Source organism: Mustela nigripes, chromosome 17 (genome assembly GCF_022355385.1).
Source record: "Mustela nigripes isolate SB6536 chromosome 17, MUSNIG.SB6536, whole genome shotgun sequence".
Lineage (NCBI taxonomy): Eukaryota > Metazoa > Chordata > Mammalia > Carnivora > Mustelidae > Mustela > Mustela nigripes.
In genome coordinates, this window is record NC_081573.1 from 50,679,979 (window position 1) to 50,705,214 (window position 25,236).

Consider the following 25,236-nt stretch of genomic DNA (forward strand, 5'->3'; position numbering starts at 1 on the left):
TCTTTCTCTCTGTCTCTAAAGTCACTCTTGAAATTTTTACGTACAAACCTAAATTTTCTCTTACAAAATATGCAGCTGCTTTATGCCTCTCATGTTAACCAGACCATCCATGATTTAACGATTCAGTGCAGTCTCCCTCCCATAAAAAATATCTTCCTTGTAGTCATTTTGGTTCTTTCTCCAAGTCCTATGCAAGTGTAATTTATTTGGTCTTGCAGCTCATGTAAAAGATGCACAGCATTTGGGGAGCACTTGACTGTGACCTCTCTTTCGTGTGCATTCTCATCTGTTTCTGCCTTTATGGGTGTTTTGTTTGGAACCTAGAAGATGCTGCTTAGGCATATGCCACATCAAGCGGGATACCTCATTTTTCTCCAAGGTGTGTGTGTGTGTGTGTGTGTGTGTGTGTATGTATTTTATCTTTTCCATATTATCTTTTGAAAGCCCTGCCTTGTTTCTGTAGAACTTTTGAAAGGTTTCTCTCTTTGGATTCATCTGTAAATTAAAAATAACCGTCATGGTCACTTCTCAGGTGCAGTAATACTGTTGCATGCTTACTGCATGCTTTGCATATGGAGTTTGGCTCCGTCATCCAGCAGTGTGGCTCAGCCTGCCAGCACGAAGCCACAGGAGAAGTGCCTGGCTTCCCAGATGGCTTAGAGAAAGCCGTTGCTGCTAACATCACCAGCTGACTTTTATCTCAACTTTTGAGTTTGTCCTGTTAGGTGATCTGATATTTATTCCTTTGTTTCCTCAGTTAAAGCCTGTCTCAAAAACCTGCTTGGTGCCACTTTCTGGGTACCAAGTATGTGAGATCAAGGTGTAAAACTTTGTATTTTAATTTACTATAAATGTCATTGTGAATTATTGGTTGTTTAGATTTTCTTTCTTAGTCTCCGGCAGCATTCATGGGAATGGAAATTATGATGACCTTCTTGGAGGACACCCAGCAAAATCCATCAAAATTTAAAGTGTGGGCATCTCTTGATCTGGCAATTCTACTTCCAGGAATTCGTCCTCTAGAAACTATTCTGGTGTTGCAAAGTACAGGTATTGAGGCATCACTCTCAGTAACAAACTGGCTTGAGGGTTATAAATGTTAATCACAACAAGAGCCATGGGTAACGCTCCCAGAGCATCTGTAGCAGGTGCTTGCCCTGGCTGCTGTCTCACTGAGTCCTCACGGCAGTCCCAAGGTGGAGGGGCTTCCATAATTTCTGTTCTTATAGACAGGGAGGGTTAGACATCGGGAATTTAAACAAGAAGTTCACAAAGCTAGTGAAGGGTGTAGAGGGCCGTGTCCTCCTAAGTGGATCAGTTTTTAATAAATGATTGAGCAGCCCCTTCAATGGCCTAAACATACTGGTTGGAATAAGTGGGAGTAGAGTACTATTGAGATCTATCCAATTATGTATGAGTCAGGGGAAAAACAATATTATTATAAAATAACGCATGAGCTACAGTGCTGCGTTTGTATGAAAATGTTGTTGTGCCATGTTTTTAGATGTGTGGAAATTGTATTCCGGAAGGATTTGGGTCCAGCTGTCACTCTGTTCACCTTGGGGCAGTGGGTTTGGGAGTTGCTTTCACTTTGTAAAATCCACCGTGCATTACTTGTTTATGTCACCGAGCCAGTCTGATTTTTTACCACCCGTGACACAGTTCAACAGCCAAAGACCACCATGCTCTGATCAGAGAGCCTCTCCGCAAACTCACACATGCAGGGCGGCACCGTTGGCCTCTGAGGCCACAGTTTCAGGGGCCGTCTGTGCATTGTCCCATTAGAGGCAGGTACACCCTCCAGCAAGCTGTGGCAGTCAGAACTTTTCCAGTCCTTGCCAGATGTCCCTTCAGGAGTGGAGTGACCCTGCTTGGGAACCCTCAAGATAGATGCTGGCCAGTCCATGCGTGGTTCCCTCCACACCAAGGGTTGTCACGACAGTCACATCTCTCGGTCCAGAGTTCTCCAGACTTCATGAGTCCCTCATGGGGATTTCAGACTGCTCAGAACCGTTGCCAACAAATCTTGCTTTTCTCCCCCTCCTCCATTTAGCTGAGCCCTCTTGACTTGCCATCAGATAATCAGGGGGCCCCGGATCTCTGTAGTTTCAGCAGTGCACTTCTTTCGGCATCAGGGAAGCGGGAGGGTGCTGAGACTTCTTTATCTGCGACTTTGCCCAAATAGGGGGTTCCAGTGCTTAACAAGTTTCATTAAGAACACAGCTATTAAATATTCAAAATATATAGCCTGTTCCTGTTGAGAGTATAATTATACAGAAAATTAACTCATGTCCAGTATGTTGCCTTTTAAGCACATTTTTGATGTTTCCAGTACTTACATAAGATATAGGGCCTGTTTATTAAGAGTCTTCAACTGTGTATAAAACTAGAGCAGTCAAAAGTAATGGTGTCTGCTGAAGGATTCTTTATCATATGAATTTACCTTTAGTCATCTATTATTTATTTCAGCTATTTTATATGCCATTATAATAAATATTATGACAGAGAAAGCTTTTATGCTTCAACTTATTGTAGTACTCTTTACTTGCCTGCAATCCTTCAGGAAAATGTAACCATGCTTTACCTATAGTTAACGTAAATCATCACTTACATTAGAATGAAAAATTCACTATGAAAAAAGGCTCTTTCTTCAATAGCAAGGCATAAATGCACAATCATGTTGACTGCCAGACTCCCGTGCCATCCACTGTCCTTCCTTAAACTGTTTTTAAGCTGCAAAGTGAATGCATTGCATAGAGGGAAATTGGAAGGTTTTCGAATATTTTCACTCTCTTGTTAGTTTCTGGCAAGATAAGCATTTTTTATCCAGAGTGCAAAATATTGCCAATTACTGTCTGAGCATTTTTAATAGTTTTGCTTTACGTGGCACGTAACTCATACACCAGATTAAATAAGCTGTTACCCAGTGCAATTTCTCCTTGAATCAGCGTCACAATTACCTATAGATATTGATACAGTTATTTTATAAATTGAGTTCCAGCAACACAAGGCAAAATTTTTGACCTATATATAATGAAGAAAGAGTTGTCATGATTTTCTTATTAGAGATTTTGTGTATTTTGCAGGAGAGGGGAGGGCAAGATTAGGCGGTGCTTGTGGGGGCCCTGGAGTGGGGGTTGATGCCAATGGTTGATCTAAAGTTTAGGAATGACAGATGTAGCCCCATCCCTCAAGCCTTTACAGAAATCCTGGGCTTTGCCTAGGACTGTTTTTGGTTTGGTTCCCTACTTGGAGATGTAGAATCTTCTCTAAGAGTATTTTTCTCATTAAATAAATGGTAGCATGCAGACTGGTGCAATGTTTAGAGGCATAAAAGAGACTCTCAGACTCTCTTTTTCTCTTGGGTACCCTATCAGGAAGAGCATTTATCAGCGCATCCTTCTGATGTTTTAGGCTTGGCCAGAATTGGGCAAACTCCCCATTGGATTTACTCATGGTCTGGTGTGGGATGTTTGACTGAAAGGTACCAGAGCCGAAAGCAGATGCAAGAGTCTCTACTTCCACGTTCCCTGGTGAAGAGGCTGCCATTCACTGCCACCATTAACATGACTTAAATAATACTGGAGGAATTAGTGCTATGAAGTCCCACATAGGATATTGATGAATTATTAAACCAGTTTAGTTAGGTCTGTATTATAGTTCAGTGAATAATGTCATGTCAATAATGTGCTCAGCCCCAGTGTTTCTTGCTGTTGTAAATGTGACAACTCCTATTTAAGGTTTCAGAACATAAAATCAGGACTGAGAGTATGTAAAGTGGAAGGGTGAGAGACATCAGCATAATGCAATTAAGGCCCATTGGATTAGAATTTGCAGGATGCCATTAGCAATAAGCTCTGAATGTAGATTATTGCCTTGCTTACATTTTCTCCTTCAGCAGTAGGCTTCTCTTGTAAATTCTAAATGTATAAAATAAATATGATATAAAATAGATACAAATAAGAATATATAGATGATGTTAATTTCTTTAGAGCTTCTTGGTGTTCTGTGTTGAGGGCTGTGACAACAGGGGTGTAGCACAGTGTGGTGTCCGGCCAAGAGATGAGCTCTGGAGCTGGCCACATCTCCGTTGGAAACCTGGGTCTTTGTCTCACTAGCTGTGCCACTTTAAGCTTTCATCGGCCTTTGTTTTCTACTCTATAAAATGGGGGAAATAATGTATACTTGAAAAGATTTTTCATATTACTTTTAAAGGAAAAGTAAATGCCACGCATATCATAGGTGCTCTTTTTTATTTTTTCGGTTATTATAGTCAATGAGTATATGTAAATGAGAACTTTTTTTTAGGGAAACACAGAAATGAATTCTTCCATTAGTGAAGTAGCCACACACACATCAAATCCTCATGGACTGGCACCTTCAGGTTAGGATGTGCAGTAGCTAGTGGCCCTTAAATGGTAAATCTTGTATCTGCCATAGCATGTGCTGAGTTCCCACTGCTGAAGGAGAGTTTCCTCTGGTCCCGTGGAGTCTGGGCTCCCTGCTCTTGCTCAGCAAGAGGTTTCTTGGGTTTCTCCGTCTTTCTACCTCCAGATGGACTGTGTACTCTTCTTTTGACCAACTCAGACATGGTGCTTTCAACACAAAATGAAGAGCTATTCTCACTAGAGCTGCTGCCCTAGGACTATGTCAGAAGTGTAAGTGGTCAGGCTGAGTGGAGGAAGCAAAGGTCGTGTGCGAGCTGAGAGCATTTTGAAGTATACTTGGCTTGATTGCACTGAATGTGCCTCATAGTGCCCAATGGGTCTTGGTCCCGTACCGAATACTTTGGATTCGTTACAGGGAGAAATCAGACTGTGGAGCAAAAACATTGATATACCTCCCACTAATTCATAGGCACTTCATAATTAATGATGATTTTTAAGTAAAAGTTATTTTTTAAGTATAGTTGGCCACTTGAATTATTTATATACAGTTTCCTAAATGCCTCTTGCCGTGAGATATTACCTTTTCTGTTCTTCCATTGATGGCAAGCAGACTATGGGTGAGATCTTTCTTCTTACCTGTTGCAACGATGGAGGGGGTAGAAAATAAGTAAAGGGGGTGCAGTCCATGGAATATATATATTTACCACTAGAGGCAGAGTCAGTGAATGAATTCACGCTGATAAACATCAGCATGCTGCTTTTTATGAGGCACTTAGAGATCTGGAGGTTTTCCCCAGGGTTGGCCTTGATTTGAGGGCCTGGGGAGTGGGGAAAGGTTGAGGGGGAGAGGAGGTGGGTTATGTGGAGTATCGGGTTATTTTTGAGTATTGAGAGTGATTATAATCATGGCTTGGTATGAACCTTGGCTCTGAAGAGCTTTCAGAACTTCAGATTCTATATCTATGAAATGGTGGGTGAAAACTACCCCCATCAAGTTGGGATAGGTAGGGATAGAAGGTGCTGTCGGGCGAGGGCGCATATGGCCAGTGTTCTAAGATCACTCCCATTGGCCTGTGATGTCCAATTCGGCCCTTGCAGTGAAGAGTGAAGCAATTCAGTGCCAATGGTGACAGTGATGATGGTGATGATGATGGTGGTGATAATGGTGATGATGGTGGTGGTGATGATGATCCTGGTAATGATGATGGTGGTTGTGGTGGTGATGATGATGGTGATGATGATGATGGTGATGATGATGGTGGTGGTGGTGGTGGCGATAATGGTGATGATGATGGTTGCAGTGATGGTGATGATGTTGGTGATGATTATGATGGTGCTGACAATGGTAGGAATGAAAACAAACACAATCACAATAAAGACAATCATTGCTAGCAATTACAGAATACTTGCCAAGTAGTTAGGCACTATTCTAAATGCTTTACGTGTATTACCTCACTTTCTGGTAAGGCAGGTGCTATCATGACTTTTGTCTGACAGAAGGAAATGTTGAATGCACAGGTGGGAGATGTAACTTTCCTGTCTGGTCAGTGGAGGAACCAGGCAGTGCAGCTTGAGTCCATGGCCTTCACCAGTGCCCTTTGATTCAGACCACTTAAGGAATTTGGAAACTGGATTACCATGGCCTCCAGGGGATTCAGCAAGCCCCCTTCCTCCTGCTTTGGGGTCAGGTATCATCCTCAAGTGCCGAGTTGCTATTCATACTTTCTCTGAGTTATTGAAGTTAGTTTTATGAAATGGAGAAAGGAGACCACAATTACTAATATGCTTTATTATTGAGGAACAACAGGTATCACATTTTAGTAGTGGCCTTCAAAATAATGATTATCATAGTTATGATTTCAGTGTCTCAGGCCTTATATACAGCATACCTCATTTTACTCTACACACAAGGCAAGTGGCCATTTTCCATTGAAGCAGCTCAGGCTGAGAGCATTCACGTAGCTGCCCTGAAGTCATGCTGCTGTTGCTGCGACCACGCTGGGCTGTGGCCCCAGGTCAGCCTGGGTCTGCTATCTCTGCTGTGGATGACAATGTCTCCCTGCTCCTCCACTTAAATACCACACGGTCCCCATATGGCTCTTTTGGCTTCAGGCAGTATCACATCTGAGTCACACTTGGCTAGTTTGTAGTCATAAAATGATATGAGTGATCACTCTTCCATCACAGCGGCAAGCAATCCCTTTGGTTGGGCATTTATAGACTCTTGAATCATTGAGGCAGATTTTAGAATGTAAATAAAGAATAGACCAAGAAAACTTGGCCTATCGAGGGTGTCCATAAACTGTGCCACCAGCAAGTGTCCTCAGATCCCAGGGAAATGGAGGAAGAGTATGTGGGTTGCTTAATTACTCTGCTTTTGTGGCTGAGCCTGGGGTGTCAGGAGCAGGTGGGCTTCTCAGCTGCTTCGAAGTTGCCTGATGCTTCCTGTGCGGGATGCCACCTGTGCAGTTCTGTTTTAAAAGGATGGGTACCGGCATCTGTATACATAATTTAAAGTAAATTTACATTCTTATTCTGCCTGAGACAAGAAGATATTGTACTGGTGTGATTAGAGAGCAGAGTCAGGATTTGGGCAAGGGTTGAGAGAAGCATCTGATTGCATTTTAAGATTCAAAGCTCTTGGTATGAAGTTCTTCCAGTTAAACAAAGCTGAGTGGATAAATGGATGGATGGCTCTATCTAGATGGCAAAGAAGAAGTGAGGGGTGTATGCAAGGTTAACAGTTTATTTCGGAGTTGGTGGGATTGTAGATGCTTTTTGTTGTCCATATTCACCTGCCTTTTCTAAATTTTTCTGTAATTAATGAAACTGTGAAGTGGAAAGTGGCCTTAAATAACCCTGGAAGGGGAAAGTCTTAGACTGTGTGTTAGTCGTTACCGTTCTTCATTTTACACACACACACACACACACGCATTTCCATTTCTTCCACTATATACATAGAAATACAAATACAGAAATACATTTAGAAATAGATACATATATATTCGATATATGCACTGTCTATATTCTGTATATGTATCTATTTCTCTATGTAGTTTTGAGGACATGGAGGCTAGTGCCTTCTGAAGCTGGGCATGACCACATGACTTGCTCTGCCACACAATGTGAGCAGAAGTGACATCTGTACTGCGGGGCGGGGAGGCCTTCAGATCTGTCCTCTGTGCAGTTTGTCACATTCTCCTCCCCACACGGTAGCGGCGAGTGATGGGACAGAAGGTAGAGGCCCTATCTGCCTGGGCCCCTGGCTAACCAGAATGAACATGGTTTTACTGACCTGGGATCAGTGTGTGTGAGTAGTGATCCTTGTTTTAAGACACCAAGGTTTGGGAGCTGTTCGGTGAGGACACTGGAATACCTTCTCCTGGTCGGTAGGGAGGCAGTCGTGTGAGCCGTACTAAGGAAGCTGGACTGTAGCTTATTGGCTGTTCTAACCTACTAAGGGGTTTTAAGTGAGGACTTTGTTTATGTGTTTGATTTGTCAAAGAGCAAACCCGGCCCAGAGAAAGCCTGGACTTCTTATGTTCTAGATGGCAAATGCTAATTTAACACTTCTAATGGAAAAAACCACCAGTTCTGTAGTGGTGGTGGAACAGTCTGTATCTTAAATGTGGTGATTGTCATAGGAATCTATGCGGAGTAAATTGTCATGGAATTATATAAAAAGATAGTCCAAATGCAAGACTCTGAGTGCATCCCCAAACTGGTCAAGCCCAGGTAATGTCTGTGGTCTCATGGGCTGTGTTTAACCACTGTAGGTTTTCTGCTTCTGATAATGTGCCATAGACATGGGTAAGATGTCACCATTGGCAGTGCTGGGAGGTGGGGGACTCTAGGTGCTGTTTTTGCCACTTCTTGTGCGTCTATAACTGGTTCCAAATCAAAGTTAACAGTAACAACAGGAAGTCTGTGAGTTACACCGGAGAGGTGCATTGTGATCAGTCCTGGATTCCTGGCCAGACATGGCAGGAAAGCTCACACTGGTGGACGGAGCCTCCGGCCCCCACCCAGCAGGCAGCAGTTCGTGGGTGTTGCCTGCGGTGCCGGGGCTGTGGGCTCCTGTTTTGAATGCTTCCCATGATAAACATGTCTATCATGTTGCTAGGTTTGTGAGACAGTCAGAAGAGCAGCCGTCCCCAACACACACACACACACACACACACACACACACACACTCTAAAAGCTGTGTGTTTTTTCTTCCCTGAACTGACCAGATTGCACATAGTTTCTCTTGCATTTCACAGGGTCAGTAGCAGAAACAGGAAACCTGATGCTGGGGGCAGGGGAATTACCTGAGTAATAGTGTGTGGACTTGAGTCACTGTCCCCAGGAGCCTAGTAACCCACAGCCTGTGGATTAGTCTGTTGAACTACTCGCTGGCTTGTGACCCCTTGTTCCCTCTGGATGTGTATGTTCTGATTTTGTACTTACTGGTAGTGGCAGCTCTGTACTGCATTTTAAAGTGAAGGGGGAGGACCAAACGACACTTACCTGTTGTAAGCTGCACGCACAGAAGGATGTACTGGCCCACTTGGCTGAGCCATCATTTCCTTTGAGAGATTGCTTTGGGGTCACCATCTGGGAATGTTCTCCCTGTTTGATGAGGGAAATATGTATAAGCATTTTTATGATACGCAGCCTGCATGTCCCACGGGGCTTCCCTGAGGGGCTTGGCTGAGAGGAACGGTGTCTTTCCCACTGCCTGCCCAGCAGCTTTCCTCTCGTGATATATTCCAAGTTCTGTAAGATCCTCTGTGTGGCAGTGAGCATCTTCTAAGTGAAGTAAGGCTGGGGCCAGAGGCCGTAGTGTGAGGGTCAAAGGCCACTTTATTCGCTAACTCTTAATGTCAGATGGAGTAAGAATCTGTGGGGAATAAAGGTTAGCTGTTGACAGACTCGGTACTCTGAAGAGATTTTAGTCATCGGTCAGTCATCAGCCACGGAGACAGAGAGTGAGTGGGGCTTTTCTCCTGGTCTGGAGGCCTAAGCTGTCTACATGGTGCAACCTCAGTCAGGTGCGTTCATTTCTGCGTCTGGTAGTGTCTTTCTCTAGAAGACAAGGGGTGTGGCCTCATGTCACTGTGGATCCTCCAGCTCTACTATTCTCTGGTCTAAGACAGAGAATAAAAACAAAACCTAACAAAACCCGTGTGGTGATATTTTCCCCTCTTCCTGGCTCAGGTTAAATGTTTCTCCTCCTCCTCCTGAAATGGGCACGCTTGTGCACCTGCCACTGTTACCCGAGGAAATTCAGTCTACATTGGTCAACTTGCCTTCACCACCTATATGCCTTTTGGGGATTGGGGTAGTCATTTTATCACCTTACATCTCTTTCCCTAAACCTTGGCTCTGTTAGGAGACATGCCCTGGATGGTCTGGGATCTAACAGCGAGCTGGTCCGACGCAGGCTTCGTTAATACTGTTCCATCCCCCACGCTGCTCTGTAGCCCACGCAAACCACTGCTTGTTGCAGACAGTGGCACACGAGATAACCATATCTACGGTATCTGGCGCACGAGATACCGTATCTACTTCTTGTTAAGTTTGTTAAATGCCTTCTCTCTTGCAGGCTGGGTGTGAGGTGCTATACACTCACTCTCACAAGTCTGTGAGGAGATCATTATTATTTTGCTTTCATACATGAGGGAACTGAGGCTCAGCTATGTTAAATGGCCCAAAGTCATTTGGCCTCCCAGCTGCCATTGCCTGATGCTTGTTGTTCAAGGCTGGGGACCTGGGTTCAGCCCAGCATTTAGGCAGCCAAGACAAAGTGCTGCGATGTACTAAGCATCTCAGCACAGTTTGTATCTCTTCCTGAATTAGTCAGTCGAGGTGGAGGAAGTGCCTGGCAGTGCCGCTGGCCTTTCCCTGTGTAGTGCTTGTCTCCTCGGTCCCACTGAAGCATCACAGTCTGGATGAGAATTCCCAGCCTTGCCATTTGTTCTCTGGGAATTAGCTTGTCTGGACAGGCAGGTGGCCCCGGCATTCTTGGCTGTATGTGCTTCGGAGGACAGAGGTCTAAGAAGGGATAGTATTTAACTGCGTACCCTGTAGGCCAGCCAGACTTAAAAATTAGGAGTGCCCCATAAACATGGGGCAAGTCTGAAAGGCAACCCTCATCTTTCCAGAATTATGCTAGGACACTGCCCAGTGGAACATGATTTGTTCAAATCCTGATGCCCCTGGCCTTCTGGTTTCTGTTGAGGAGAGAACATGGGCTTTGATGTCAGACTGACTGGGGTAAATCTTTGCCCCCAACTCTTCTTAGCTCTGGGATCTCTTACAAGAGGCCACATGTAAAATAGGGGAAGTAGAACCCATTGAGTAGCTGTGGGGATGAAGTGAGGAGGTGCATGGTCAGCCCCGAACACACAGTAGTCATTCTTACTATCCACGTGTGCTCCACCTATCTGTAGGGTTTTCCGGGTTGTAAAACCAGAGGTCTCTCTGGGATCTAGGTCACTCAGGGTCCATTGGAATAAATGAGTTTTGCCTGCTTTTGTACTTTTCTCTAAATGATTCGTCTTTAATTTTTGACACAGGCTCAATGGAATTATTTCAGAACCTGAATGGATCTGAAATCTTTTGAGATAAAAATATCATCTACTGAATTCTTGCATAGACCAGGCTTTGTCCTGGTGTTCCCCTATTTTTATGGGGTTTTTTTAGAATGCAGATTGAGAGGAGATGTGTGAGCCTGAAGACCCTTTGGAGCCTCCTCTGTGTGCTGAGTGAAATAGCACAATCCCCAGCCTGTGGTTTTAGCAGATTCCCAGCCTCACATCCTCCCAAACTTGGCAGTAAAAGCCCTGTTCTTCCATTCATTCCGATGATTTATATTCTCTCTGGGCGTCTAATATTAAACAGGGGAATTCCGACATGTTCCATAACACATTTACTGTAACTTGATACCATGAACTAAACTTGCTGTTATTTATCATTTCTTTTTATTTTCTCTCATTCCAGCACAAAGCCAAGGTAGAAGCAATGACCCTGGACCTTGCTCTGCTCCGTAGCGTGCAGCATTTTGCTCAAGCGTTCAAGGCCAAGAATCTGTGAGTGTTCCAGTGGAGGGTTATAGATCATAATATCTTGCTGTTATAATGTCTTTATCAGATGAACACAATTGGGAGAACACAAACGTGAGGCTGTTGTGTTGTCCTGGCGTCCAAACAGCAGGCTCATTTATATTGGCCCTGTTAAGGTGTGCCGTATTTTCTTGACTTCTTGAGTCACCCTCATTATGAGACATGTTGTCAATCTAATAACAGCTCCCCCAATAAAAAAGGAGAGATACTATTCGTGCACTAGGAAAAGTGGCTAGTAAAAACCAGCCGATTGTAGGACGCATCTTGATTACCGACATTTTTGCAGTGCATCTCAGAATCGAGAAAAAGCACATTTTCATTCATCCAGGAATGAGTAGCCTTATTTATCCAACCCTCCAAGGGGGCCAAGAATCAGAGCCTGAGACAGTTCTCCCGTTGCCAGGTCTGGGATGATTTTATCTGGTGTGTGAACGTGGCTCCAAAACATGGATTCACGTTGTGGGAAAGTTACTCTTCTTTCCTTCTTTTTTAGTCTTTCCAAATGTCCAAAGGAGGACGCCTTCACTAGGGGCTGGCACATGTTTATGCTGTCACGTGTCTACCCCCTTTGTAACGGAGAGAGAGAGAGAGAGAGAGAGAGAACAGAGCTCTGACCCGGAGCTGGGGAAAAGCAGTGGTGGCCAGCTCCATTTTAATTACAATATTTTGTTTCCAAGTGTTTATTTTTATGGTTCCCTCATATTGAGGGCAAGCAATACTGGTTTCTCATTTAACATAGCAGTTTGAATTTCATTTAAAAAAAATAACTGCATTTAATTTTTTTTTCAGTGAATTGATTTAAACACGAGGATTAAGTTAATAACAGTACAGGTGGTGCCAAGGATAAGACGGTTCCAGAAGTGGCACCAGGATGACTGAATTTGGGAGAATGCTGATAAATGACAAGTTGTCTTTGGGTTAGGCTGGGTTGGTTTTATAGTTCTTCCAGCAGATGATGGACGTGTGGGGAGGCATTTCAACCCAATAGTCAGAAGGCTCTGTAGAGATCTGAGCTCGCCGTGTCAGCCGGTGGCCAGTCGCTCTTGAGTCTGTCCTAGCGTCTCACTCTGCTCTTTCACACGGCAAGGAACTTTGTTCTCTAAAGCCTTTTAGCAAGTGGTCTGAGTCCTTGGGGTTGAAATACAAAGTCAGAGTCTTGAGTGGACTTGGACGGTCCCTGTAAATGCAGGCCCTGCGCTCACCCAACAGTTACTCCCGTCCACAGTGAGCTGGCGGACCCGGCGGAGCCTTCTGTGTGTGCTCTCTGGAGCTCCCAGACAAGGTCAGGTCAGGGTATAACTGCATCACTTGCTCAATCACTTCGCACACCCTGAGTGCCTCTGGAGCCCCAGCCGCTCTTCTGGGCTCTAGGAAGAGAGTGCTGGCCCCTGAAAGCCCACTTCCTCTCAGACGAGAAGCTGTAAGCTCAGGGGCCAGCAAGCAGTGTTATTGCTCAGGGCTGACTCCTCGAACTGCTTTTGGGGTTGTTTGGAAAAATAGTAGTAAAACAGCAATGAGCGGTAGCAGTTCATGTATGCAGGACTGTTGTGGGCCACACACTGAGAACCCTTTGCGTGCATTTTCTGATTTGCTGCTATTTCTTATTCTGTTATACAGATGAGAAGAGCAAGACTAGAAGGGGAAGGTGGGCTATCTGAGGGCCCACAGCTGGGAAGCAGGCACCCCCCACCCCCAGTGCCGAGAGACTCTGCTGCAGTCTCTCCAGGCCTCCTGCTCGTCACCGTGCGGCCCTGTCTCTCACTAGAAATGCAGTGGAAACTGAGATCAGAGGCAGTGAGTGACTCTTGCAGGGTCACGTGGGAGACTGGGAGCAGGCATGGGACTTCCCTCCAGTTCTGACTGTCACACTGTCACTGACACGGTGCGGCCTCTCTGTGCTCCCTCCAGTCCCTGGGTCAGGTCGCGCTGGGAGCAGCAGGCGCGCCAGCAGTTACATAACAGGACTGTCTTCCAAGGCGTAGCAGGACTGTCAGTTCAAGCAGTTCAGAAATCATCAAATTCAACTGCCTTTTGTAATCACCAACCTCAAACTCTTGGAGAAAGCTATCACCCATTTTGCTCTAATCCTAGATTTTAGCAAATGAATGAATTTTTGTACTTGTAGGTTCAGAAACGAAGGCGATTTTCCTTTTAGCAAAACCCTGTACCGCAAACCTCTTTTTATATGTCTCTCGAGATCCAGCCTTTTACACGGCTTAGAGAAATATTGTGGTGCGAAAATATGCATAAAAAAGTGAGCGATTTTACTTTTGAAATACTGCCAAAGTGAAATCTCTCCTGGATAGGCAGATGACAGTTTAGTACTTACGGGCCTTCAGATTTCGTGCACTGTCCGAAGTGAACGCGAGTGCAGGTGGCTGGGCTGCCGAAAACCACGTGTAGCCTCCTGCTTCTCATCACCTCCCATCTTCAGACCTCGAAATTTCCTTGTGTGTAAAACATAATGAGACATGAAAGAAGGCCTGCCAGTTCAGAACTGGTCTCCTTTTGTGCTGTTGGACTGAGGAGAGGAAAAACCTCGCATTGAAATTCCATGTGGACGGCCCGTTGACTACGCGTTTGGAAGCCTGCGAGCGCTCCGGAAGCGTGGCCGGCCTCCTCTCTCCGCGTGTATTCGCCCCGGTGCGCGCTCTAGCCTCCGTGCACCTCTCTGCACCGGTAGAGGTGGCGTATTGTGCAGCCCGACACACGGAAAGGTAGAGACAGATGCTAGATGTGAACGCTGCTGGAGGGGGCAGCCTGTCCTAGAGCCTGCTCCGTCTGCCTTCTACCGGGAGGAGCTGTGCCGTCAGCCCACTCCGGATGCCGGCTTTGTTCCGGGCAGGGGAAGAGAGGTGGAGGGCGGGGGTCTGTTTCAGAATGAGCACCACTAACAACAGTTGAACAAAATAATAGCTGCTAGCCAGCTTGCTGTTTATTCTGTGCTAGGCGAGGTGCTGAGCACTTGCACGTGGATTCTCTCTTTCATTTCTTATAGCCACTCGAGGCATTCGTTTTCTCTCTAGTTTACCAACTGAAAGGCTTCAGCCTTTCACGGAGAGGCTAAATCGCTTTTCCAGCTTTAGTGGTGTATCTGGCAGTTTGAACCCAAGTGTGTCTGAATCTAGAACAGCTCTTCTTGCTGTGTCTCACCCTTCAGTCCCACGTTTCAGCGCGATTCCTGTACTGGGATGTGCCTGAGCAAAACATTACTCCACAGTTTCGCACAATTTACAAACAGGAAACCTGCCCATGCTCTCTTTCAGTTAGTTCAAATCAATTGCTTGTTCAGATGCAATGAATGCACTTTAATCTGTAGCTTTCCCCTCTTTTTTTTTTTTTTTTTTTCTTAAGTTAATGCAGCTTGTTGAAGTGATAAGGTTGCCCTCAAGAGTTTTTTGTATCCTATACTGGAGGAACTGCATCCCAGTGGTGCCATTGAACATGTTCTTTTGTCTCCCGAATTTCTCAGGAAGTGTAGCTAACTCTAGAGCTTGGTCCAGTGCCCATTTAATTCTCGGGCAAGAGTGCTGCATAGGTGGTGGGGTAGTCTACCATCGAGAGGATGTACACAGCTGCTTGCCGACGCCAGCTTTGCTGGGCACAGCACACTCTGACCACCCCCTTCCTCTCCCACCTCTACATGCATTCATTCATTCCGCTCTCCACTCACTCTTCCGGGTGGTCAGGACAGGAATCCTCTGCCTGCTTCCAGGCAGTTCTCCCCATAGTTAGTGGTGGTAGTGGTCGGCCAGTGTGTCTCAGGTTGAATTATGTTGCACATTACTGGAAAGTTCCAAGCCTGAGCCTGTGGTAAGTCCCAACCAAACTGAATTTTGAAGGAAATTTTGTTTAAACTGCAATCCTGGACAACAGCCAGACTCCACACTGGCTGGCAGGCGGAGGCATCCATTTGAGTATGAAGAGCTGGGACCTTTACTAGTCATGCAGACCAAATACTGGCATTTTCTGAATTGGGCTCTGCAACCATAGTCCATTGTTTGGGGCACTTTTGTACATTTTCATTCCTGGTTTCTAGCTACTTAGCTCCCTGAAAAGTGCATATTTTGAACAGAGTGAGGAACAGTTTGACAGCTACTAGAACTAGAAGCTCTGTAGATACTTTGCCTTTTTCAGAAGATATAATGTTTGAGTTCTGGGTACTCCTGAAATAATGGACACCTGGATTCCAATCCTGGAGTTTTGAAAACTGGTAATGGCACATAATACAGGAAATTCTTGGCTTGGATCCCAGGTACCAATCAGCTCTTACAGTGTTGACCAAGTGTTTTGATTTCTTCTGAAAATTAATTGAAATCAATAGTCAGTTCATATTAAAATAATATATACAATTCTGATGGTTTCTAGAACTTCATTTTTGGTCATAGATCTCTACTTTACCTTCTCAACTTTCTGTCTCCAGTATAATTTAAGGAAATTAAACTTTGTTTCATTTAGAAAATAATATAGAATAGTGATGTTTTTAAAAAAAACTGCTAAGAGAACAGTTTTCTTTATTTTTTAAACATTTGAGGGGGACAATCTTTAACAAAGTTATTTATTTTTACTCTTTACTAAATTATTTTCAGAACTTGAATCTACTGAACCCAGATAAAATATTCTTGGATCCTTATTCCAAATTTCGCTGTCTCAGATCCTTCTATGGAAGTGGGTGGGCCATAAATTATAAATAAATTCTACATTTTGAGGGATAAATTACCCTGAAGACCGATGTGTAAATTACGGCTTAATCTTTCTTTTTCTTCTCAACTCAATTTTAAGAATAATGTTTTAGCCAACATATCTGCATTCCTCTTTGCTTGACACGAGAAATCCATTTCTGGTTTGCGTAGCAAAGGATCATATTGCTTTGCTTTTCTACACAGTATAAAATCCAAAAGAAAGGAGAAGAGGAGAGGCAGATTTTAGCCGTAATGAACTCTCTAAATCTAGATCTTAATTACGACTTTTTAAGGAAAAAGTTAAAAAGTCTACAAGTTAATTTTTCCCCATCCCATACATTTTCCATGTTAGGGTATTGAAAAATTATATTGTGAATCATTTAATATATATAGAAATATCAAGGAAGAACGATTCCCTCGTAAATAAATTTCTTCCCTCTGAAATTTAATTCTTTAGGTATCTTTTAATATAATTCTTTTTTAAAATTTCAGAATCATTTTATGTACTGTCATTTCTTATTAAACAAAAATACTAACTCACAGTAGTATAGTATAATGCAGGGGTCGGCAAACTTTTTTGTAAAGAGCCAGAGAATAAATATTTTAGACTTTTCAGGCCCTGAGATAACTGTTGCAATTACTCAGCTCTGCTTTTATGGCATGAAAGCAGCCGTGGACAGTATTTGAGTGGGTGAGCATGACTGTTTTCCAATAAAACTTTATTTGGAGAAACAGGAGATGAGCTAGATTTGCACAAGAGCCATAGTGTGCCAGCCATGGTGTGGAAAGAGTAGAGTTTTGTGGCACAGCAGAACTTAGATTTAAATCCCAGTTCTGCTATCTTACTAGCTGTGTGACTTCGGGCAAACTATTGGCATCTCTGTACCTTGCTTTCCAGATCTATGTGAAGTAGATTATCACATACCTTTTTTTTATGGTTTTAGAGAGAAGCGCTATAATGCACACCAGGGACACCTCAGTGTGTTGTGCCTCTGAGTGTTATTAATGTGTATTTTTCTTATCTTGATCTTAAGATGCTCTGAAAGGTTTTCAAGAATACATACAGTATGATAAAATAGAAATAAAAGTTTGCTTGAACAAGGAAAAGGGATGAAGTGGACTTGTAAGATGTGGTCCTAGTGGAAGTGTGGATCTTACAAGGACTTTCGCAATCCTTGAAAATTGGACCTGAGAATGAGCTCTGAGATCCCTGGCAGTCAAGAGCAGAGGGAAGATGAGCTTCATATTGCCCACAAGCTAGAAGCATCACAAGAGCCAGGCAGAAGTGATCGTCACCTGTAGTGATGCTCCCCTGAGGGTCTCAGTGGACGTCTTACTCTGCTGAGCATTTCCCCCTGCTCGTTGTTACTCTTTACCAAGCCCTTGATTTGAGGGATGCTTTGCAGTTTCCTTTTGAAGTAAATGCCTAGACTCTATTTTCTTTGCTGTTGCTACATATGTTTCCCTTGGCTTTTGGCACTTTCTCCAGATGATTAGTGTTGCTGTAAGAACATCCTGCTTTGAATATACAGGTGTATATGGAAAGTGTAGTGGCACATACTGAAAATAATTAGCCTGCGTGTTTTGGAGCACTGAAGAATCTTATGTGCCTTCTTCGCCACTCCTTTTCTGTGTATTTTTTTCATTTTCCCCCTTACTCCATTATTTAGTCAATGTTTGCAATTGTGCCAGCAACTGGGCTAGACACTGGAAGCGAACCATTTGCCATCTCACTTCTCCTGTGCCTTGTTTCTCTCTTAGAAGAGTTGTGAAGCTTAAAGACTTTTTGCTGGCTTCCCATGATGACTATCTTCAAAAACATATCCTTAGTGGAGAAGAGTATTTATTACATTAATTAGGGGCCACGTTGCAAATAAATTTGTCAGAAAAAAAAATTCAGTGAGCTTTTTGGCACCATTAAAAGTCATCACAGCTAAGGAATACATGAAACTGTGTTCGAATTAACCACAACGATGTTTGCAAAATAAACACTTTTGATTTCCCAACAGAATTCTCCGTTCAGCTATCACTATCATGTTTCATGACATCAAAGTGATGTATGTTAATTGAAGGCACACACAAAAAACTTCCCTTCCAGGAAGAATAAAAACCCAGCTTTGGAGGACAGATACAATTACTCTGTGGCTGCCTCTTCCCACACTCACCATCCCACCGATGAATACATAACGCATGTTATGTCTTTAGCTCTAGCAAATAATTTTATTGCTCATGCTCAACAATGACCACTTAAATCACTGGACTAGAGAACAAGCCAGCAAAGTTTTTCCATAAAGAATCAGGTATATATATTTAAATAATCCATATATATATAGATAGATAGATAGATAGATATTCTTGTCTTTATGAACCAGATGGTCTCTGTAGCAACTACTGTTGAGTGCATCTTGATTGTTGAGTGAGACGTTTGTAATTCGAAAGCAGCCACTGAGAACTTGTCAATGACCGTTTCTGTGTTCCAATAAAACTTTACAAAAACAAAAAGTGGGTTGTATTTGGGATTTGTGGTTTGCAATCCTCGGACCAGAACCCACTGTCTCTTGAAATGTAACTCATTTTAATAGCACCTTGTCTTATTATTTCTCATAATAGGAATTGGATTATTAGGAAATGGATTATGTTAGGCCTGGTCAAGATTATGTAAGTGTGTATAGCCAATGTTTGTATGCTTGGTTAATTTCAACTCTCTACAGATACTCTGCAGTACTCTTTGATACTTAGAGACTAGGAGAAGAGATAAGAGTTTGAGTAGAACAGTGTGCTGTGCTGAGGTTTGTAAATAACGCCGTATGGGAAAGCAGGTCAACTACAACAACTAAATGTTATTAAATAATGAAGACACTGAAGTCCTAATTTGGGCTTGGAACCATATAACGCTGATGATGATCAGCGTTATGATGATCATAATTGCTCATATTTATTACCTAGTTATTATGTGTCAAGCACAGCTAAGCACTTAAATGTCATCCCATTTTATCCTCACTAGGCCTCAGAGGGTAGGTCAAAAATGGTAGAAGAATGGCAGTGTCTCATGGTTTGACCTAAAGCTGTGATGAGTCACATTTCCTAGATCAAGATATTGAGGTTTAAAGAGATTAAGGACCTTGACCAAGGTCATGCTAGCTACTAGGTAGTTAAGGCTACAACTTGGTTCAAAACTGTGTGCTGCCACTGAGCTCAGCTGAAACAGTAGTTTGGAGAATCAGAAAGATCTGTCTCATTTGGGAAATGCATCATGTAGGACGCATTGCCTCCGAAGGCAATTTGTCCCATTAATAGGATGGATGACAATGCCTGCCTACAGGGACAATTATTAAGGTCACTTCAAGGTTGAAGGAGATGCTCCTTCCAGCCAATTTTCTATCAGCAAGAGGAAATTGTTTTGCTGAAATATGTGGAAATGAGGTTAAACAAACCCAGTGGAAGAGAGGCTCCTCCCCTCAGTTGAGGAACTCCCACTATTTTCACCAAATATGTGGAGGTGTCTGTCTGTGGAGTCAGTTTAAGCAGAAATGGCAGCTGTTACTCTCATTCACAATTGGACTCTGCACATTTACTCCAAATACCAGTGTTCATTTCCCCTTACTTCCTACTTTTTTTCATAATGATGCCCTTCAGGTAGGCAGAAGACGTCCAAAGGGTCGTTTGCTATTTAGGCGTCTGAACTGCCCCAGTGATCACTCTTAAACCCACACGCAGCCCTGACACTGTCCTGTGGAAGAACCTTTTGTTGGTGTCTTGCTTCCTGAACTGAAAAGGCTGCATCTGCTCATGTGGTCCCCCATGTCCTGTGGGGGCGGGGCCTTCCTCCACGCTCATTTATGATTGTGTCGTCCCAGCCTTGTGTCTCTGTACTCTGCTTACAGACATGTGTAGAGGTTCTGCCCCCCTGGTTCTGGGCCTGTACTCCTGACCTGTCCCCTGCCTGCTCACTGGATGACTTGGTCCCGCCCTCTACAGAGCCTCCATGTTCCCCCTAGCCCATCCCCTCCATGGTTGAATTGACAAGTCACTTAGCAGAGTGTCGACAACCCATCCAGTGATCTTGCCCCAATACTTTGGGGATGCTTTTCTCTTCATTGATTTTTTTTCATTAGGCTGAGCCCCACAGAGGCAGCAACCTTGGCTAATTCATCTTTCTCTTAGCTCGGGATCTCTGTTCCATACCTTTCTTCCATGGGGACCTTAGCAACTTCCTTCATCTCTCTGATCTTAAGTTTCTTCATCAGTGAACATGGGAGATCATGGTAATAGCGTGGGTTGTTGCGAGTACTAAATAACATAATGTTTCTAAAACATAGTACTACCTGATACCTAATCCACACTTGATGAATATTAGCAGGATCACCATTGTTGTTATCATTATCGGTATCCTTTGCAGCTATTACGTGTACTTCTTTGTAATAAGCTCACGAAGTGGATGGGTAGTGTGCGTGGTGTGTGTGGGTGGCTGGATGCATGGGAGGGAGGACAGAGGAACTAAAACAGAAACACACAGTTTCATTTGGTGACCTGAACTTTGCTTTTAACATGCTGATTCTCAGCCATTTACAGTTCTTGAACAGATACTTCCATGGGTGGTATAGAGGTTATACATTTACAAATCTTGGGAAACGAATTTTAAAGCAATCGTATGTACAGTCGTTATTTCAGGCAGGACACCCCATAAAAGTTCCTTGCAGGAAACCATGGACACCTTTGCCTGCTGGGAACCAGGGCTTTGCTGGAGTGGTGCAGACCACGTGGCTGAGCTAGGCTGGCATCGCTCGGCGTGGACAGGGACTCACCCCTCGGGGCTCTGCCAGGCCTGTTCTTTGGTCTACACTGAGGCCCCCCCCCCCCCCAGTCATCAAGGCAGCAAGTCTGTGATTACCCTCAGAGAGCTCTGGTTTATGTAAGGCTCGGGAAGAACATTTCAGTGTCTATGGTTGAGGATTTTATGTCCCATCTTGGCTCATGACTCCAGCTCGGCTTTTCTCCTTACACTGTCGGGCCACTCGCATTGTCACGTTGGAATGCTCCTTTCACAAAATTGACATGTTGGGGACTTGTGCTCAACCACACCGAAATCACATTTTAATAACATGGGGAACCGTCTCTTTTCCCCAGTACTTTGTCGAGAAGCTAATTCTTGTCAGCCTAAAAACTTGAATATGCATTTTTGAAATAAATCAGCGGTGCTACGCCGTGGCCGCCTGCTGAATATCTCCAAGGAAGATTGTGTTTTCCGTTGAACTACTTGTCACCACACTGTGTTTTTAAATTGTGAGTCCTTTGTTTTGTTCATTTCGTAACATCTGCCCAGTACCTTGTCATTCAGGAAGAATATAAATGGGTCCTCTCGGTTAGCAGCAGAGCTCTTATTTTCCCCTTTAAAAGTCACCGACTCATAATCAAGTAGGTATTTTAGCTGACATTATGCAATAATTGATAACCAGAAACAGAAGAAAAGGCTTCTGGTGTCTTGAGAAGTGTGAGCAGTGGGAAACTTGACAAATGACGTAGCTTTGGGAAGTGGATCTGGGCAAAGGTCTCCTGCCTAAAAAGACAGAGGTGTTTTAGCTTCCTACATCAGATCTCCAGACTCCCAGGGGACGGCCACAGTGGTTCTCAGCTCGGTTGTTAAAAAACACTGATGCCTGCCTGCTACTCCCATTCCGCTCTCTGAGATGCCTGCCTGCTACTCCCATTCCACTCTCTGAGATGTCCCTGGGGCATTTGGATTTTCAGAAGCATCCCTGGTGGTTCAGCAAGCTGCTTTGTGGGGGCACTGAGCCCTGCCCACCTCCTCTGACTCCACCATGTGGGGTCTTGGTTATTTTTGCCCACCCAGAGTTCTGCAGGGATAATCGCTTCAGCCCTTCTGCCGTCATCCTCTCCCCTGACATAGCTGGGAGCACTGACACGATCTCTGACAGACCGCCATCAACTGTGGTGTCAAACCAGCTCAGGTTCAAATCCCGTCTTGACAACTTAGGACTCTGAGCAAGTTACTTTGCTTCTCTGACCCTCAGTTTTCTCGTCTGTCAAATGGAGTATCATGAAGGGCCAGAGCCATGGATTAAAAGCGCTAGTGTTCATGTGTCAGGTGCATGCGTATCTGAAGAAGAGCGAATCCATGGTGAAAGGCAGCCGGGCCTGCTCTTGCGTCCCCCACAGCCCAGTGCAGAAAGCTCAGGGAGGTGGGGCACCTCCAGGGAGGCTCCTGGACCTCAGACTGAGGTAGCCAAGGGCCGGGGTGGAGGTCCGCCCCATGTGATATGGCTTTGATAGATGATGCTGGAGTTTGAGGTTTTAAGTTAGTGAAGGTGGCCCTTCTCTCTTTCACACACATTTGTTCCTCCCAGGTCCTGTCTTGTGCTTTCTGTGTTTTATGTAACTGTTGAGAAAATGCAGCACAGAGACCAGACCCCTGGAAGGTTGAAACCTATTCCCTGAATGCAGCCATACTGCTTCTCTGGAAAGGGTATTTCACACAGAGGATGTGGTGCTAACTTGTTTTTTTAAATGTACCTCTCTCTCTCTCTCTTTTTTTTTTTTTTTTTTTAGATTTAAAAAGCACTATATAAGTCTTATGGAACATTTTTGAAATTATAGGGAAACATACAGAATAAAGCCCATGTTAACCATAATTCCACAACCCAAGACAATTGTATGCATTTTTATTCTGTGTTCATAGATTCTTTTTTTTTTTTTTTAAGATTTTATTTATTTATTTGACAGAGAGATCACAAGTAGGCAGAGAGGTAGGCAGAGAGAGAGAGGGAGACAGGCTCCCCACTGAGTAGAGAGCCCGATGTGGGGCTTGATCCCAGGACCTCGGGACCATGACCCGTGCTGAAGGCAGAGGCTTTAACCCACTGAGCCACCCAGGCGCCCCTGTGTTCATAGATTCTTAAAAAGAAAGGAAAAAAAAAAAAAGGCTGTTTACCTATATTCTGTATTTACTTTTATTCAAAGATAATTGACATATCATGAAATTCACCACTTTAAGGCATTCGGTTCATTGTTTTTTTTAGTTTATTCACCAGGTTGTCCAGGTGTTACCTCAACTGAATTCCGGAACATTTTTGTCATCCTAAGACAAGCCCTCTAACCCATTACCTGTCATTCCCCAGTTCCTCTCCACTCCCAGCACCTCCCCGGAAACCACCGATCTACTTCCTATCTCTTTCTCTGGATTTGTGGCCTTTCGTGTGTGGCTTCTTTCACGTAGTGTAATGTTTTCAAGATTCCTCTGTGTTCCACATGTATATCTGTCCTCCATTCTTTCTTAGTGCTAGATAAGATTCCGTTGCTCTGATATCATGCTTGCTGTATCCATTCATCACCTTGATCAACATTTGGGCCATTTATTCTTTGGGGCTGTTAAGAATAATGTTTTTATGAATGTTTGTGTACAGGTTCTGTGTGGATGCGTATTGTCATCTCTCTTGGATATATGCCTGGAAGTGGAACTGCGGGGTCGGGTGGTGACTTCATATTTAACTTTTTGAAGAATCGTCAAACTTGCCTGCAGCCGCTACCCCTTGTACACTCCTCCCAGCAGCGCCTAGTGAGTCCAGGTTCTCCACAACCTTGCCAATGCTTGTTAGTGTTCCTTTTCATATTGAATTAAAGCTATCTTTTTCATTGTAGCCACCCTAGTTGGTGGGTAGGGGTTATGTGACGTATATTCTCTTATAATCTCTTTTTCTTCATTCTAAGAACAACATGGGCATTTTTTTTTTTTAAGGTCATCTGATGTATTTCTGTAACTTCAATTCTAAGGGCTTTACAGGAATGCATTGACTATACGTAAACTTACTTAATGAATTTTATAAAGTACAAAATAATGCCATAGGTTTTAGAAAATTCAGGGACTAATATGTCAAAGAAAGAAAAAAAAAGTAAAAATATCAACCTAATCTTTTTAAAAAATGGCTAAAATATAGTTGTTAGAAATAAATTCAACCTGATGTGTTATAATTCTAATAGTGGTAAGAAATAATGTCACAAACTTAAATGACATAGCTTTGTGCTTTGTGTAACCTATCAATTGTCCAAAAAAGAAAAAAACCAAACCATAAACATACAACCTTATTTTCATTGAACTTGCTATATCTTGGTTTCGTCTCATTTTCTGTTCATGGTGGAAGTTGGAGGATAAGGTGGACAGATTCTGGAGAGTGGTTAGCCACGGCTGCCTGTTAGGGTTGGGGGTGGGGAAGGAGCCCAGCTGGAGGCCATCTAACTCATTCTGAGAGTGTTAGGGTAGGTTTCTCTGTACTCTGTAACTGAGATAAAATTTGTACACCATAAAACTTACCATTTTAAAGTGTACGGCTCAATCTTATTCTTTCTGCTAAGTTGTACAACCATTCCCAATAATTCCAGAACATTTTCATCATTCCAAAAAGAAAACAGTGCCTGTGCTCTTTAGCCATTATTTCCCACCTCCCCCTGCCTCTGCAGCCCTAGGCAACAGCTAATTTTTCTGTCTGCCGATTTGCCACTTCTGGACATTCCATGCCAGTGGAATCATGTGATAGGTCGTTGTTTGCGCCTGGCTTTGTATAATGTTCTCAGAGTTTATCCATGTCATAGCATGATCAGTGGTTCATTGCTTTTTATGGCTGAGTAATATTCTGTTACACAGGTAGATCGCAGTTTGTTGATCTGTGCATCACTTGGTGGACATTGGGCTTATTTCCACTTTTTGGCTTTTACGAATAATGCTGCCATGAACCTTACTCCCAGGGCCTTGCTTTCTTGGAGGAAATTATGATACTTGGAAGTTAAAGGTATTGGATGGTAGCCTGGTGGGGACACTGAAACAAGTCTCCGGGGACCAGTATTCCTCCCACACTCAACACCAAGACCCTTTCAGAGCCCCTCTTGAAGGACATCGCCCAGCGGTCTTCCAATCGCCTAGAAGCCTGTCTCTTGGGGAGAAGTTTTCACTTCCACAGTCACAGCCAACAAGAGACATCAGATGTTGCAGTTACCCTTTCTTTCTTTCTTTCTTTCTTTCTTTCTTTCTTTCTTTCTTTCTTTCTTTCT

General features: G+C 43.7%; 1 protein-coding gene across 8 annotated transcripts in view; it reads left to right on the forward strand.

Annotated features, from left to right (window-relative positions):
• WWOX (WW domain containing oxidoreductase) overlaps positions 1–25,236 on the forward strand; it is a 955,527-nt gene that overhangs the window by 230,231 nt on the left and 700,060 nt on the right. For all 8 annotated transcript variants that reach the window (XM_059382580.1, XM_059382581.1, XM_059382578.1 and 5 more), the window contains exon 6: positions 11,373–11,461. In XM_059382580.1, the coding sequence (XP_059238563.1) occupies positions 11,373–11,461 (89 nt within the window). The remainder of the gene's footprint in view (positions 1–11,372; positions 11,462–25,236) is intronic.